Here is an 18374-nt window from a genome sequence, read left to right as displayed (position 1 = left end):
CTAATTATCTTGCAATACCTGTGACCCTCATTATTTTTTTTACTACTTACGTATGATCTGTACAAAACAGGTTGTGGTGGTTTGACCAATGTCATTCTCTACAACCACCTTGTATTCCCCTTCATCCTCAGGGGAGATCTCAGAAATTACAAGAGTACTAAAGGTCTTCTCAATAGTGATTTTATACTCTGCTTGCTCTACCAATGGTTGTTCATCAACAAACCAAGTAACTACAGATTCAGGCTGACTAATATACTCCACAGTCAAAACCAGTTCTTTTCCTTCTGGTATTTTGATACTTGTAAGATGTTTGATAATTTCAGGAGCTTTCATCTCTGCCACAGAAATGTCAATATTAGCCTCTGCCCTTAAAGATTCTTCAACATTAATAGAAATAGTTGTTTCAACTTTTTCAGGTTTACTTTCAATTTCTTCAACTGAAACAGTCTCTGCTATGGTTTGTTCTGTGGTCTGTTCAGTTATTTCAACAACAGGCTTTTCAGTTTCTTCTTTTACTATTGTCATACTTTCCTCAAAAGTCACAGGAGTTTCTTCAGTTGGGACTTCAGTAGGTTTTTCTTCTTCAACCTCAGGTTTGACAACAATTTCAGCTTCAGTCTTCTCAGAAGGAGTTTCTTTTTCCTCTGTTGTGATTTCAAGAGTTTCCTCATAGGTAACTGTTGATTCGTCAGTAGGTACTTCAGAAGGTTTCTCTTCTTCAACTTCAGGTTTGACAACAATTTCAACTTCAGTTTTCTCAGATGGTGTTTCCTCTGATTCTGTTGTGATTTCAAGAGTTTCCTCATAGGTAACTGTTGATTCTTCAGTTGGGACTTCAGAAGGTTTCTCTTCTTCAACTTCAGGTTTGACAACAATTTCAACTTTAGTTTTCTCAGATGGTGTTTCCTCTGATTCTGTTGTAATTTCAAGAGTTTCCTCATAGGTAACTGTTGATTCTTCAGTTGGGACTTCAGAAGGTTTCTCTTCTTCAACCTCAGGTTTGACAACAATTTCAACTTCAGTTTTCTCAGATGGTGTTTCCTCTGATTCTGTTGTAATTTCAAGAGTTTCCTCATAGGTAACTGTTGATTCTATAGTTGGTACTTCAGAAGGCTTTTCTTCTTCCACCTCAGGTTTGACAACAATTTCAATTTCAGTTTTCTCAGATGGTGTTTCTTCTGATGCTGTTGTAATTTCAAGAGTTTCCTCATAGGTAACTGTTGATTCTTCAGTTGGGACTTCAGAAGGTTTCTCTTCTTCAACTTCAGGTTTGACAACAATTTCAACTTCAGTTTTCTCAGATGGTGTTTCCTCTGATTCTGTTGTAATTTCAAGAGTTTTCTCATAGGTAACTGTTGATTCTATAGTTGGTACTTCAGAAGGCTTTTCTTCTTCCACCTCAGGTTTGACAACAATTTCAACTTCAGTTTTCTCCGAGGGAGTTTCTTTTTCCTCTGTTGTGATTTCAAGAGTTTCCTCATAGGTAACTGTTGATTTGTCAGTCGGGACTTCAGAAGGTTTCTCTTCTTCAACTTCTGGTTTGACAACAATTTCAACTTCAGTTTTCTCAGATGGTGTTTCTTCTGATGCTGTTGTAATTTCAAGAGTTTCTTCATAGGTAACTGTTGATTCTTCAGTTGGGACTTCAGAAGGTTTCTCTTCTTCAACTTTAGGTTTGACAACAATTTCAACTTCAGTTTTCTCAGATGGTGTTTTCTCTGATTCTGTTGTAATTTCAAGAGTTTCCTCATAGGAAACTGTTGATTCTTCAGTTGGGACTTCAGAAGGTTTCTTTTCTTCAACTTCAGGTTTGACAACAATTTCAACTTCAGTTTTCTCAAAAGGAGTTTCTTTTTCCTTTGTTGTAATTTCAAGAGTTTCCTCATAGGTAACTGTTGATTCTTCAGATGGGACTTCAGAAGGTTTCTCTTCCTCAACCTCAGGTTTGACAACAATTTCAACTTCAGTTTTCTCAGATGGTGTTTCCTCTGATTCTGTTGTAATTTCAAGAGTTTCCTCATAGGTAACTGTTGATTCTTGGGTTGGTACCTCAGAAGGTTTCTCTTCTTCAACTTCAGGTTTGACAACAATTTCAACTTCAGTCTTCTCAGAAGGAGTTTCTTTTTCCTCTGTTGTGATTTCAAGAGTTTCTTCATAGGTAACTGTTGATTCTTCAGTCGGTACTTCAGAAGGTTTCTCTTCTTCAACTTCAGGTTTGACAACAATTTCAACTTCAGTTTTCTCAGATGGTGTTTCCTCTGATTCTGTTGTAATTTCAAGAGTTTCCTCATAGGTAACTTTTGATTCTATAGTTGGTACTTCAGAAGGCTTTTCTTCTTCCACCTCAGGTTTGACAATAATTTCAACTTCAGTTTTCTCCGAGGGAGTTTCTTTTTCCTCTGTTGTGATTTCAAGAGTTTCCTCATAGGTAACTGTTGATTTGTCAGTCGGGACTTCAGAAGGTTTCTCTTCTTCAACTTCTGGTTTGACAACAATTTCAACTTCAGTTTTCTCAGATGGTGTTTCCTCTGATACTGTTGTGATTTCAAGAGTTTCCTCATAGGTAACTGTTGATTCTTCAGATGGGACTTCAGAAGGTTTCTCTTCCTCAACCTCAGGTTTGACAACAATTTCAACTTCAGTTTTCTCAGATGGTGTTTCCTCTGATTCTGTTGTAATTTCAAGAGTTTCCTCATAGGTAACTGTTGATTCTTCAGTTGGTACTTCAGAAGGTTTCTCTTCTTCAACTTCAGGTTTGACAACAATTTCAACTTCAGTTTTCTCAGATGGTGTTTCCTCTGATTCTGTTGTAATTTCAAGAGTTTCCTCATAGGTAACTGTTGATTCTTGGGTTGGTACCTCAGAAGGTTTCTCTTCTTCAACTTCAGGTTTGACAACAATTTCAACTTCAGTCTTCTCAGAAGGAGTTTCTTTTTCCTCTGTTGTGATTTCAAGAGTTTCTTCATAGGTAACTGTTGATTCTTCAGTCAGTACTTCAGAAGGTTTCTCTTCTTCAACCTCAGGTTTGACAACAATTTCAACTTCAGTTTTCTCAGATGGTGTTTCCTCTGATTCTGTTGTAATTTCAAGAGTTTCCTCATAGGTAACTTTTGATTCTATAGTTGGTACTTCAGAAGGCTTTTCTTCTTCCACCTCAGGTTTGACAACAATTTCAACTTCAGTTTTCTCCGAGGGAGTTTCTTTTTCCTCTGTTGTGATTTCAAGAGTTTCCTCATAAGTAACTGTTGATTTGTCAGTCGGGACTTCAGAAGGTTTCTCTTCTTCAACTTCTGGTTTGACAACAATTTCAACTTCAGTTTTCTCAGATGGTGTTTCCTCTGATACTGTTGTGATTTCAAGAGTTTCCTCATAGGTAACTGTTGATTCTTCAGATGGGACTTCAGAAGGTTTCTCTTCCTCAACCTCAGGTTTGACAACAATTTCAACTTCAGTTTTCTCAGATGGTGTTTCCTCTGATTCTGTTGTAATTTCAAGAGTTTCCTCATAGGTAACTGTTGATTCTTCAGTTGGTACTTCAGAAGGTTTCTCTTCTTCAACTTCAGGTTTGACAACAATTTCAACTTCAGTTTTCTCAAAAGGAGTTTCTTTTTCCTCTGTTGTGATTTCAAGAGTTTCCTCATAGGTAACTATTGATTCTTGGGTTGGTACCTCAGAAGGTTTCTCTTCTTCAACTTCAGGTTTGACAACAATTTCAACTTCAGTCTTCTCAGAAGGAGTTTCTTTTTCCTCTGTTGTGATTTCAAGAGTTTCTTCATAGGTAACTGTTGAATCTTCAGTCGGTACTTCAGAAGGTTTCTCTTCTTCAACTTCAGGTTTGACAACAATTTCAACTTCAGTTTTCTCAGATGGTGTTTCCTCTGATTCTGTTGTAATTTCAAGAGTTTCCTCATAGGTAACTGTTGATTCTTCAGTTGGGACTTCAGAAGGTTTCTCTTCTTCAACTTCAGGTTTGACAACAATTTCAACTTCAGTTTTCTCAGATGGTGTTTCCTCTGATTCTGTTGTGATTTCAAGAGTTTCCTCATAGGTAACTGTTGATTCTTCAGTTGGGACTTCAGAAGGTTTCTCTTCCTCAACCTCAGGTTTGACAACAATTTCAACTTCAGTTTTCTCAGATGGTGTTTCCTCTGATTCTGTTGTGATTTCAAGAGTTTCCTCATAGGTAACTGTTGATTCTTCAGTTGGGACTTCAGAAGGTTTCTCTTCTTCAACTTCAGGTTTGATAACAATTTCAACTTCAGTTTTCTCAGATGGTGTTTCCTCTGATTCTGTTGTAATTTCAAGAGTTTCCTCATAGGTAACTGTTGATTCTATAGTTGGTACTTCAGAAGGTTTCTCTTCCTCAACTTCAGGTTTGACAACAATTTCAACTTCAGTTTTCTCAGATGGTGTTTCCTCTGATTCTGTTGTAATTTCAAGAGTTTCCTCATAGGTAACTGTTGATTCTTCAGTTGGTACTTCAGAAGGTTTCTCTTCCTCAACTTCAGGTTTGACAACAATTTCAACTTCAGTTTTCTCAGATGGTGTTTCCTCTGATTCTGTTGTAATTTCAAGAGTTTCCTCATAGGTAACTGTTGATTCTTCAGTTGGTACTTCAGAAGGTTTCTCTTCCTCAACCTCAGGTTTGACAACAATTTCAACTTCAGTTTTCTCAGATGGTGTTTCCTCTGATTCTGTTGTGATTTCAAGAGTTTCCTCATAGGTAACTGTTGATTCTTCAGTGGGGACTACAGAAGGTTTCTCTTCCTCAACCTCAGGTTTGACAACAATTTCCACTTCAGTTTTCTCAGATGGTGTTTCCTCTGATTCTGTTGTGATTTCAAGAGTTTCTTCATAGGTAACTGTTGATTCTTCAGTTGGGACTTCAGAAGGTTTCTCTTCTTCAACTTCAGGTTTGACAACAATTTCAACTTCAGTTTTCTCAGATGGTGTTTCCTCTGATTCTGTTGTGATTTCAAGAGTTTCTTCATAGGTAACTGTTGATTCTTCAGTTGGGACTTCAGAAGGTTTCTCTTCTTCAACTTCAGGTTTGATAACAATTTCAACTTCAGTTTTCTCCGATGGTGTTTCCTCTGATTCTGTTCTTATTTCTATAGTTTTCTCTTCAGAGACAAGATCTTGCTCTACATCAACAATTGAAGGTTTCCTATCTTCTACAGAGGGTTTTGTTTCTAGTGCAGTTTCCTTCTCTTCAGCAACTTTTGTTGCAGTAGCTTCATCAGTGACAACAGATGCAATAATTTCTTTAGTGAATTGTTCAGCATATTTCTCAATTACCTGGGAAGTGATTTCTTCTGGTTGTTCAGTTTCAGCTTCTTCTGATATTAGGTCTGTTTTCATTGGTGTTTCCTCTTCAGCTATTACTGTTTTCACTTCTTCTTGTTCTTCTACATGTGGTGTGTCCTCTGTTAGTTCTTCAATTTCAATAGGTGTCTCCTTCAGCTCAAGTTGTTCTTCCTGAGTAACTTGTGTCAACTTTTCTTCCTCTGATATTGCAGATTCCACTATCTCCTTGACAACTTCTTCTGCATATTTTTCATAAACTGTAGTAGATATTTCTTGTGGCACTTTTTCTTGCTCGATTTCAATCTCAACCTCTGTAACAGATGGTTTAGTTTCCTCAACAACTGTGGTTTCTTCAATAATTTCAGTTGTTTCTTCAGAAATTTCATCAGGAATTACTATTGGTACTTCTGTTACAATTTCTGTTACCTTTTCTGTTTCTTTTATCTCAATATCTGAAGGTACTTCTTCTTCAGTAACAACTTCAGTTGTAGTTGTAATTGTTTCAATTTGTTCTGAGATAACTTCTTTAGTTTCAATGTCAATTTGACTTATGACATCAGAAGGTGTGACAGCTTCCTCTGTTGAGATTTCAGACGGAGCTTCTTCTGTTGTCATTGGTTTCACTTCAATTGAAACTTCCTGGTATTCTGTTGACTTAGTTTCAACAATGTCCTGTATATCAGCTACTACCTCAGGAACATTTTCCTCAGTTACTGGTGCAATAGCTGGCTGATCTTTTTCAACTGTAATTGTTTCCGTTATTTCTTCAACAACTTCTTGTGTTGGTTGTTCAACTTCCTGTTGTGGAAATTCTTCTGAAACAGATTCTGGTTGAGTTGTTTCTTCCTCAACTTGTGATGGTTTGACATCCTTAGAAATCATCACTGCCATGTCAACAGTAGTGGTCTCTGTTGGTTTCTCTTCAATGGTGAGAGTTTCTTCAAATGTCTCTGTGGTAATCTGTTGAGAAACTACTTCTGTCTGACTAATATTTTCTGGGATAATCTCTTTTTGAATTTCAATTGTTGTTCTTGTTTCTTCAACAGTTTCTTCAGATGGAACAGGAACCTCCTGTTCCAAAGTTTCTTCTGTTATTTCATAAACCTCTTTGACTGAAGTTGTAGTTTCAGGAACTCCAACTGTTATTTGTAATTCAACTTCTTCCTTTTGGGTTTCAGGCTGAATTTCGATTGTTTCCTTAAAGTGTTCCACTTCAGTAACTTCCTCAGGAATATCTTCTTTTTCTTCTGTGATTTCAACAGTTTCTCTATATGTTTCTTCTGAGATTATTTCCTTTGGAATTTCTTCCTCTTCTGTTGTAATTTCAACAGTTTCTTTAAAAGTTGCTACGGTTTCTTCTTTGTGCAACTCAATGTCAATTTTAACTTCTTCAGATGGTCTCTGAGAAAATTCAATGGATTCTTTAAAGGTTGGTTTTTCTTCTTCTGGTAATTCTTCCTTCTGAATCTCGATTTGTTCTCTGAATGAAACATGAGTTTCACTTTGAGGAGCTTCAACCTCAGTAAGTGTTGGTTGTACTGTTACTTCAATACCCTTAGTAAACACTTGTTCTTCCACTTTTGGAACTTCTTGGGATTCTTTAGTAAACTCCAAGGTATCTCTGAAAGTTATTTCCTGTTCTTGATTTGGAGCAATAGCTTCCTTTTCATCATCTGTTTCTTTGGAAACATCTATCTCAATTTCAACAATTTCAGGTTTCTTCTCTGTTGTAATCTCAACTGTTTCTTTAAATGTTTCTGTGGTTGGAATTGTCTCCTCTGGTTTTTCTTCCTCCTTCGTGACATTTATTGTCTCCCTGAAGGTTATTTCCTCTACTGTCTGAGGGGCTGATATATCTCCCTCTACAACACTAGGTCTTTTTGGCATAATCTCTACACTCTCAGTGTATGTTGTATCTTCTGTTTTTTCTACAGTTTCAATTGTTTTGTCCACTGTAGTCGTAATTTCTACTGTTTCTTCGAATGTTTCCTCTTTTGGTCCAGAGAACTGAATCTCAACAGCAGATGGCTGGTTAATATCAATAGTTTCAACAAAAGTCTCCTCTGAAACATCTTCTGGTACTTTAGAAACCTCAATAGATTCCCTGTATGTCTCAAGTTTGTCTGTAGGAAATTCTAAGTCTATTTCAATTTCCACAGGCTGCTCTCTGACAACTGGTTTCTTGAAAGTTTTTGTTTCTTCTATTTCTGGTAATTGTTCCATTGTTTCAGTTGGTACAGTTTCCGGTTTCTTTGGTTTTATTTCAATGGTTGTTTCCTGTAATTCTCCTGGTTTTTCTTCAGTTGTTATTTCAACTGTTTCCTTAAAGGATTCTGTTGGTTTAGGAGCCTCAAACTCAATTTCAACTACTTCTGGTTTTTCTGGAGCTATCTCAATTGACTCCTTGAATGTTGTTTCTTCTGTGACTTCTTCAGGAACTTCTTCTGTTTCCTCAGAAATTTCAATTGTTTCACTGAATGTTTCTTCTGTGATCTTCTGAGTAAAAGGTACTTCAACTTCAACTACTTCTGGTTTCTTTGGTGAAATTTCAATTGACTCTTTGAACTTTGTTTCTTCTGTGACTTCTTCTGGAATTTCTTCTGTTTCCTTAGAAATTTCAATTGTTTCCCTGAATGTTTCTTCTGTGACTTCTTGAGGAGCAGAAATTTCAACTTCAACAGTTTCAGGTTTCTTTGGTGTTATTTCAATTGTTGTTTCATGTAGTTCTTTTGGTTTATCCTCAGTTGTTATTTCAACTGTTTCCTTGAAGGATTCTGTTGGTTTAGGAGCCTCAAACTCAATTTCAACTACTTCTGGTTTTTCTGGAGCTATCTCAATTGACTCCTTGAATGTTGTTTTTTCTGCGACTTCCTCAGGAACTTCTTCTGTTTCCTCAGAAATTTCAATTGTTTCCCTGAATGTTTCTTCTGTGATCTTCTGAGTAAAAGGTACTTCAACTTCAACTACTTCTGGTTTCTTTGGTGCTATTTCAATTGACTCTTTGAACTTTGTTTCTTCTGTGACTTCTTCTGGAATTTCTTCTGTTTCCTTAGAAATTTCAATTGTTTCCCTGAATGTTTCTTCTGTGACTTCTTGAGGAGCAGAAATTTCAACTTCAACAGTTTCAGGTTTCTTTGGTGTTATTTCAATTGTTGTTTCGTGTAATTCTCCTGGTTTCTCCTCAGTTGTTATTTCAACTGTTTCCTTAAAGGATTCTGTTGGTTTAGGAGCCTCAAACTCAATTTCAACTACTTCTGGTTTTTCTGGAGCTATCTCAATTGACTCCTTGAATGTTGTTTCTTCTGTGACTTCTTCAGGAATGTCATCAGTTTTCTGGGTAATCTCAATTGTTTGCCTGAATGTTTCCTCAGTGACATTTGGTGTTATTTCAACAGTTGTTACCACTTGTTTTTCCTCAGTGGTATCTTCAACAGTTTCTGTGACAGTTTCCTTTGGTTGAGGAGCTTCAAAAGTAAGTTCAACCACCTCAGGTTTTTTAGGAGAAATCTCTATTGATTCTGTGTATTTGGTTTCTTCAGATATTTCTGTTGGAATATCTTCTGTAACTTCTGTTGTTGTAGAAATTTCTATAGTCTCCTTGACAGGAACATTAAATTCTATCTCTACCATTTCAGGTTTCTCTGGTAATATTTCGATGGACTCTTTATATTTTGTTTCCTCTGTTACTTCTTCATCAAAAGGTCCTTCTTCTACAATTTCAATAGTTTCCTCAGTTTTTGTTACTTCCACTGTTTCTTTGGATGTTTCCTCTGGCTTTGGAGCCTCAAATTCTATTTCTATTGTTTCTGGTTTGCCAGATGTTATTTCAATAGTCTCTTTGAATTTTGTCACATCTGTGATTTTTTCAGGAATTTCTTTTGTTTCTTCAGTGACTTGAATTGTTTCTCTGAAGGTTTCCTCCAAAACGTCTTGAGGAGCAGGAACTTCACTTTCTGTTTCTTCTGGCATCTTTGGTGTTATTTCAATTGACTCCTTGAATTTTTCTTCTTCTGTGATTTTTTCTGGAATTTCCTCAGTTTCTTTTGTAACCTGAATTGTTTCTCGAACAGTTTCTTCAGTTACTACTAGAGGAGCAGATATTTCAACATCACTTATTTCCTGTTTAATAGGAGTTTTTTCAACAGTAATTTCTTTTGGTTTTTCTTCTTCTGAAGAAATTTCCTCCTCTTCTTTTACGACATCTAAGCTGACCCACTTATCTTCATCAGATAGTTCTTCCACTGTAATAACTTTAGGTTTTGATTCTGTTGGAGCAATCTCCTTGACTCTTTCAATCATTTCTTCGATGTCTTCTGGTTTTTCAGGGATGCCTTCAGAAGAAGCAGTGCTTCGAGCTACAAAACAGAGTTAATCTTATTACTCACCTTGACCTTGCTTTCTACTAATTTTACCTCACCTGTCTTTGTCTGGCGTCTTGTCAATTTTGACGGAATGACTTTCATTCAAGTGTGGAGTATTTAGGACATTGTTTAATTTAAAATTCTATATAGTCTATGCAACATCATTTTGTAAACCATTTCCGCAATCATATAAAGATTAAAACATTTCCTTTTTTCTTTTATTTTTAATAAGGTCAAGAACTATATTGTCAAAATATTCCACACTTTATTAAGAAAGTAAACCTGTTTCTTAGCTACAAAGTCACTGATGCATGGGCCATAATGCAAGGGTAAAAAAGATACAAGAGTCTTCTCTCTCACCATAGTCTATATTGAAATAAACTATTTTGCATTGTATCATAGCCAGAAAAGTGTCAATGATGCAATTCATCAGAAAAATGGAGTTTATTTGTTTGACGACTGACAACAAGTGATGACACAACACAAAATGATACAATAGGAAATAAGATTTGGAACTTGAATAAGGATTTGAAACAAATTTCTGACTAACTGGAACTATCTTACTAATTGCAGAGTTTTTCTAAATGATTTTGAATATCCAAGAGAAATGTTAACAGTAAACTTAATTTTAAACTTTAAACGTTTTTATTCTAAATTTTGTATATGTATGAAAATATCTTATTCATATTTTCCATCAGGATAAAAACAATTACTCAAAAATACATGTAAATAAATATCGGCAGAAATTTGTTTGCAAAATGGTCAAATAGGCAGTCAAAGGTCATAGGTCACATCATACAATATCAAATATATATATATATAATTGGTGTATGTAATGGTATCGGTAATAATATTTGGATAAATGTTTGAAATGGTTTCCATGGTTTCGGTAAGAATATGTTGTAGGAGTAGTCTCATATGCAACTAACTTCATCTCACTCTCATTTCAGGATAAAGTCAAAGAGTTTAACAATCTTTATCAAAATATATTTCATGCTATGGCAGTAAAATATCACGTAAACATGGATAAAAAGGCTTTAGAATATAAAGTGATTTGCAGCTATACAGAATAAAAAATAGTAAATGGAATAATATATGTATGTATACAGGTGTGTTGGTAAAAGTGAACATGAACATTTGGTGTGTTTTGGTTTTTTGAAGAGTTTTGTTGTTATGGTTGGTGGTCAAAACAAGGTAAATAAATCTATTGTCATGAAATATAATTGTCCACTTGTAATTCTAATTTCTTTTTGTCTTGAATAAATAAATTGGAAAATCAACAAATTCAAAATGAGTTATGAAACAAGTAGTTTAATCATAAATCATGACAATAGAATATTCATGATGTAACTTACGGAGTACTGTGACATAAGCAGTGGAACGAATTTTTCCAGCGACATTAGCAACCTCCACCCAATATTCGCCTTCATCCTCAGGGAAAAGCTCCCTAAATGTAAGGACAGTTTGTCGCTCCTCGGTGACAATCTCGATACCCTCGCTGGGAGTAATCTCATCACCATCCAGGTACCATGTCACTGTCAGTGGAGGACGTCCTGTGTACTCCGCCACTAACTTAACAACCTTATTCTCCGTCTCGGACTGATCCGTGAGGGGGATGGTGAACATTGGAGCTGCCTGCTCTAATGTTGTCTTGAATGTCTCTTCTGGTACTTCTTCCACAGTTACATCTTCTGTGACCTCTATTTTGATCTCCTCTGTTGTCACTTCCTGTGGATTGACCTCTATTGTGATCTCCTCTTTTGTCACTTCCTGTGGTTTGACCTCTATTGTGATCTCCTCTTTTGTCACTTCCTGTGGTTTGACCTCTATTGTGATCTCCTCTTTTGTCACTTCCTGTGGTTTGACCTCTACAGTGATCTCCATTTTTGTCACTTCCTGTGGTTTGACCTCTGTTGTCACTTCCTGTGGTTTGACCTCTATTGTGATCTCCTCTTTTGTCATTTCCTGTGATTTGACCTCTATTGTGACAACTTCCTGTTGTTTTTCTGGTTGGAATTCAGATATTTCTATTTGTTCAGTTGATTCTTGTTCAACAGTAACTTTTGTTTCAACTGTATCTTCTGTTATTGGTTTGGATTCTTCTGTTGGAACTTCAGAAGGTACTGTTTCAATGGTTTGTTCGATATCGACTTCAGTTACTTCTGGTTGCTCTGATTTGTGTTCTGCAACAGTTACTTTAGATTCAGTTGGTGCTTCCAGTTCAGGTTTAGTTTCTGTTACTGGAACTTTTGACAGCTGTGTTTCTTCTGGTTTTGCAACTTCAACATCAGTTACCTCTGGTTGCTCTGGGGTTTCCTCAGATATTGTCACTTTTGACTCGATTGAAGATTCAATTCCAGGCGTAATTTCTTCACCTGGAATCTCAGAAGGTTTTGTCTCTTCTGGTTTTTCTGTAACAATTTCAGTAATTTGAGATTGTTCATTTGTATCTTCTGAGATTGTCACCATTGATTCTTGTGGTGTTTCCTGTTCAGGTTGTACTTCTTCTGTTGGGACGTCTGAGGGCTGAGATATCTGGAAAGTACCAGATAATTCTATGTGTTATCTTGCATAATTCAATATTTAAATTGCAATATTTGGCATATTGTTTAAGTTACCCCTTAATCAACACATAATCAAGTAAAGCTGTAGCTACTACAATTTGATGTTTCATTTTCCGGAACTGATTACAGGTGTCAAAATTAATACCCATTTGATTAGAATGCAAAGTATAAAAATTTACCTACTTTCACTCACATTATTATTAAGCCAGTTGAAATTTGGCTGTATAAAATTCACAGTTAAAATGCTTATAGAGTTTTACTACTTCAGGTTTCTTGTTCGGGTTTGGCTTTACTTTGATCACGTTTAGTTTTATAATTTCTTATATTGTTAGAATCATTATTTTTTTTAAAGATTTTAAAACTATCTATATGTCTGAAATTTTGTAAAAAAAACTTCCAAAAAACATGAGGCACATAAATATCACTTATATCAATCCATCTAATTCCAGATATCTACTTTAATGTTTAAAATTTAAATTTCATAAAAAAATTAAAAATTGTCCAAAGTTTATTGCTCTACATTTATCAAATCATAATATTATTGATGTAAAGAAAACTAACCTCCTCTTGTTCCTCTTCAGGTACAGACACAATCTCTTCTGATCTTTCTGTCAGTTCCATCAATGCAGCCTTCTTCACGTCATCAATGTCTATGTCCATACCATTAGATGACAGTTTCTGTATCTCGTCCATGAATTCTTTGGGGAATGCTGCCATCTCTGTATCAGAATCCACTGGTGGTCGGGGAGATGGAGTATCCATTGACGACATAAACGAGTCAGAAGCTTCCTCTGTGTCAGGTACATACTCATAGGCTAAAATATATGGAAATTGTTGCAAAAACCTTTGTTTATTTGTGTCCTTTATATTTTATCTTAAAGTGTGCAATTTCAAGAACTTTGAAGAGTTCATTGGTGTTTATTTCAAAGATTCACTATAGATCAACTTCACATGTACATTTTTTTAATGTCCTTTATTTCTCAATTAAAAAAAAAATCATAATTTCTATCAATTCAAAAAAGATCTATTCAATATTGTATATCACATTATTTTATTGCCAATAAAAATGTTTACATATATAAATATTCTACTTTTGACAAAGTTTGTTTCAATTTTTCACTTATGAATATTATTACTAATTTATTACCCCAGCTATCAACTATGGGTGGCTTTTCAATTATTTTTTTTTAACTTATTCTGTTAATCTGCTGTCTCATTGATGTCCATGTTTTATAATAGAAAATTTATGTAATCCATTTCCAGCTCCCATTTTAGGTACTGATTAATTTGTTTGCAAGATAATCAAAAATGAATATTTCAATCATCAGAATAATATCCATTCAAAAATAAATAGGTATAGGTATCAAATTTGGTAGAAGAATTGAGTAACTGAAAATCAGGAATGATTGAACATCTAAAACCTTTTTCAAAACATATCACTAAGACATATTTTGTTCTTACATTCGACTTCCAAGTATCCCTTGGTGACAGCTTTGCCATAAGGGTTGACGGCCTCACAGCGATACTCTCCAGCATCTTGTGGGAAAACTTCAACAATCAGCAGAGTACAGGATCCTGATTCAGTGTCAAAGGTCAAATGGAAATCTTGTGTCTCATAAAGTGGTTTATCATCATGGAACCACTCAACTTGACAAGTGGGAATTCCCTGTAACTCACATCGGAATTTAGCCTCTTCTCCATCCATAACTTTCAGGGTTGTTAGACCCCAAGTGAATTCTGGTGGACTATGGCCTTCTGGGATTTCTACATCATAGATTTCCTGTGTTGTTGTGGCCTTATCTATTATCTCAGATGTTTCAGTAGTCTCTTCTTGTGTAATAACAATTTTGGCAACACTGTCTTCTTCTTTAGAAGGCATTTTTAATGTAAGTTTAGGTTTGTCCTCAATATCAAGTGTGACCTCTACTTTGTCAGTTTCTTCTATTTCAGATAGTTCAAATGTCACTTCCTCTGTGACACTTTCAGAGGTTGTATCCATTACAGTTATTTCTGTCACCTCTGGGACCTCTTGATCAGAAAGTTCAAAGGTCATTTCAATTTCTTCTTGAGGCTTTTCTTCTGTTTCAATTGTTGAAATTTGAATCGTTGATTCATCACTTTCTGGTAACTGAAATGTGAAAGCATCTCCAATATTTCCAACAACTTCAGTTGTTGTGGTTTCCTTGATAACTGTTGTTTGTTTTTCAGTATCTGGGAATTCTAATGTCATCTCAAATTCTTCTTCAGGCTGACCTTCAATATTAAGAGTCATTTCTTCTGTATATGTATCCTGAGAAACTGGTAGCTCAAAAGTTTCAAAGCTTTCAGTACCAGTTTCCTCAGTAAAAGTTGTAATTTCTTGTTCAGTTGTTTCTTTTTCTGGCTGTATTTGTAAAGAAAATTCGACAGATTCAGAAGGTTGACCTTCAACATTAAGAGTCATTTCTTCTGTATATGTATCCTGAGAAACTGGTAGCTCAAAAGTTTCAAAGCTTTCAGTACCAGTTTCCTCGGTAAAAGTTGTAATTTCTTGTTCAGTTGTTTCTTTTTCTGGCTGTATTTGTAAAGAAAATTCGACAGATTCAGAAGGTTGACCTTCAACATTAAGAGTCATTTCTTCTGTATATGTATCCTGAGAAACTGGTAGCTCAAAAGTTTCAACACTTTCAGTACCAGTTTCTTCAGTAAAAGTTGTAATTTCTTGTTCAGTTGTTTCTTTTTCTGGTTGTATTTCTAGAGAAAATTCAACAGCTTCAGATGGTCGACCTTCAACATTAAGAGTCATTTCCTCTGTATATGTATCCTGAGAAACTGGTAGCTCAAAAGTTTCAACACTTTCAGTACCAGTTTCCTCAGTAAAAGTTGTGATTTCTTGTTCTGTGGTTTCTTTTTCTGGTTGCATTTCCATAGAAAACTCAACAGATTCTGAAGGTTGTGCTTGGAAAGTGAATGTCATTTCCTCCCCAGTTGTTTCCATGGCAACTGGTGCTTCAGTTTCCTTTGTTGTTTGGATGACTATTTCTGTTGTTTCTGTTGGTACCTCTTCAAAAGTTATATCCTGCTGTTGTGTTTCTTCCACATCAGTGGTTGTAAAAGTAACCTGAGTGTCTGTTTCCTCGGTTACCTCAGTAGATGTTGTTGTCTCCACTGATGTAGTTTCTGTATCATCAATTTCTAAGAAAAAGCTGACCTCTTCTTGCTGTTTTTCAGCAATTTGGATGGTAAGCTCCTGAGGAACTTCCTGTTCACTCTCAGGTAGGGTAACAGTTTCAGATGATGTTTCTATAACTGATTCAACTTCAGATACTTCCATTACAACAGGTACTTCCTGTTCAGGTTGTTCCATTTTGATGTCAATCTGAAATTCTTCTCCAGGAACTTCCTGAATCTCAAGAGTTGTCTCCTCTTTCTGTACATCTTCAGTCTCTGGAACTTCAAAAGTAAATTCTTCTTTGACAGTTTCTATAGTGACTTGTTCTACAGTTGTCTGTTCTTCTGGTTTTTCTTCTGGCACTGGTTTTACTGGAAGAACTAATTGTACTTCTTTCATTGCATCTCCCATGATATTCATGGTTAATTCTTCTATATGCTTCTCTCTCTTGTCAACTTTGACCTCTGTGACAACTGTTTCTTTCACCTCTTCCTTTTCTTCAGGAGCAGGAACAACAGTTTCAACTTTTTCTTCCTTTGTAAGTTGATCAGCTATATCTAACAAGATTTCAACTCTTTGTTCTTCTGGGAGTTTTTCCTCTGGTTTGACTTCAATAGAAATTTCATCTTTAAAATGTTTATCAACAGCAGGCTTCTTTTTCTCAATGGTAGTTTTAGATATCACTGTTTCTACAGCTTCTTGGATTTCTTCAGTTATAGGAATAGTAATTTCTGTCTTTTCCTCTACAAAAGGCTTCTTTTCCTCTACAATAGGCTTCTTTTCATCAGGAACTTCCTCCATTGGGATAATTTCTTCTTCCTGAGGTTTCCCTTCTTCTGGAACTTCTTCCATTGGGATAATTTCTTCATTATGAGGTTTTTCAATTGTTTGTCTTATTTCTTCAATTTGTTCATCTTGAGGACGTGGTATATCTTTAATCTCGGTGACCTCTATTTCAGTCCCACTGACCTCTCTCACAACTTTAGCGATAATTTCAGTTGGTTTTTGTTTCATGGTTGTTGTATGAACTTCCACTTCAATTTTCTGTGCTGATGGTCTTCTTTCTTTACCTGTGGTGATTTCAGTTTTATGAATTTCCTTTGATGGAATTGTAACCTGAAATTGAACTTCCTTTTGTTCTTCAGGCACAATTTCAATAGTTTCAGTATGGACCTCTGTTGTACTCTCGGTCTCTTCCATAGGTACAGCACGTATCTCCTCAGTGGTAATGGTTCTAGTTTCTCGTGTTACTTCTGTAACATCCTGTGGGCCTTTAACAGGCATTTGTACAATAACTTCCACAGGTTTCTTGTCGTCTTCCTTGTCTACTGTGACTCTTGTCGTATGAATAGAGTCACCTTCAACAATTTTTGGAATGTCGTCTTCATCATGGAATGTTTCAGTAGTAACCTGAGTGTATGTTGTAGTCTCTGTGATTACAGATGATGTTGTTACTGGTGCTTGTGGGAAGCCAATTTGTATTTCAAAGGCTGTTGGTTTAGTCGATGGTTGTGAGACTGTTGGCACTCTATCAAGAGATATTGTCTCAATATAACTTGTATCCTCAGGTATAATAATGGGTTGCATTTCTTCTGTTGGTTCAATATCAATCCTGGACCTATGTCGCTCTAGGACAGGAATTGGTCTTTCCGTTTCTGGTGACATCTGTTGTACTTCAATGGTAGTTCTATGGTACTCTTCAGATGGAATTTCTTCATCTGGAGCTGAAAAAGGTCAAAAGGGCAGGTTAAGGTCAAGGTTAAAATAAAATAATGGTATTCCAAGGTAAATAATGGTTAAAATGTGATAAGAAGCAGTCTAGGAGGATAGAAGGCTTTTGGAATAAAATCATAAATCAGATTAAAAAAAAGTCACCATGTGCCTCCTACACATCAATATTGTGTAATGTTTTATTGTATTGAACCCATATTTTAGTTTTATAATTATATTCTTTTTTATAGTTTTACCTGATATCACAACAAGTCATTATAAATCAGTTAAATATATATGTGTATTTCTGATATTACACCGCAATGTTTGGTCAGTCAGCAGCGTAACAGCTTTGAAACAAGTGTTGAAATGAAAACTTGTTTTATTTCAACTTATCATTTCTTGTATTAATGTTTTAATCTAAAATAAACTATTCTAGTCTACTCCAAAGTAGTAAATAAGTGTTGAATCATTCAACCATAAAATTCAACTTACCAACAACAACAAGTCTACAGGAAGTGATAGATTCTCCGTATGGATTCCTGGCGGTACAAGTGTATTCTCCCTCGTCCTCTGGGAAGACTTCCACAACAATCAGGATACTCTCCTTCTTACTGTAGTCTATGATGATCTGGAAGTCATGACTTGGCTTTATCTCCTTCCCATTGTGGTACCAGATAATTCTAGGCTGTGGTTTACCAAGGAACTTCACTCTCAGTTCTACTCTGGAGCTATCCTTAACTGTTGTAGGCTTGAGAAGCTCGGTGAATTCTGGAGGTATGAATTCCTCAGGTTGTTTTGGTACAGTCTCTTCTTCCTCTGGTTTCTGATCAGTTGGCAGTACAAATTCTACCTTCTTCACAGCTGTAAAACATTACAATTAATATTAATAATTCAGAATCAGTAAATTTGGTGAAAGTAAAGTTGAAATATACTTCTGGGAAATACTCAAGAACATAAAAACACCTGAAATTAATGACAATAACAGGCCAGAAAATGCAAAATTTGTATCATGTGTTCTTGTTAAAGTCACACCTCTCATGAGAAAGTTAAAATTGAAAAGTGAAAATAATTTTTCTCATTAATATAAAATTTTAACAAGAATGTGTCCTCAGTACACGAATGCCCCACTCGCACTATCATTTTCCATGTTCAGTGGACCGTGAAATTGGGGTAAAAACTCTAATTTGGCATTAAAATTAGAAAGATCATATCATAGGGAACATGTGTACTAAGTTTGAAGTCGATTGGACTTCAACTTCATCAAAAAATACCTTGACC

At 35.6% G+C, this 18374-nt stretch overlaps 1 protein-coding gene across 11 annotated transcripts in view; it reads right to left on the bottom strand.

Moving 5' to 3' along the window:
* Positions 1 to 18374, bottom strand: part of LOC139503691 (titin-like) — a 284829-nt gene that overhangs the window by 158418 nt on the left and 108037 nt on the right. For all 11 annotated transcript variants that reach the window (XM_071293518.1, XM_071293519.1, XM_071293520.1 and 8 more), the window contains 5 exons: positions 17589 to 17957; positions 13694 to 17107; positions 12794 to 13047; positions 11024 to 12203; positions 51 to 9662 (listed from right to left, as the gene is read on the bottom strand). In XM_071293518.1, the coding sequence (XP_071149619.1) occupies positions 51 to 9662; positions 11024 to 12203; positions 12794 to 13047; positions 13694 to 17107; positions 17589 to 17957 (14829 nt within the window). The remainder of the gene's footprint in view (positions 1 to 50; positions 9663 to 11023; positions 12204 to 12793; positions 13048 to 13693; positions 17108 to 17588; positions 17958 to 18374) is intronic.

Source organism: Mytilus edulis, chromosome 14 (assembly GCF_963676685.1).
Source record: "Mytilus edulis chromosome 14, xbMytEdul2.2, whole genome shotgun sequence".
Lineage (NCBI taxonomy): Eukaryota > Metazoa > Mollusca > Bivalvia > Mytilida > Mytilidae > Mytilus > Mytilus edulis.
The sequence above is the reverse complement of the archived record's forward strand: the minus strand, read 5'-3'. Positions and strand labels throughout refer to the sequence as shown.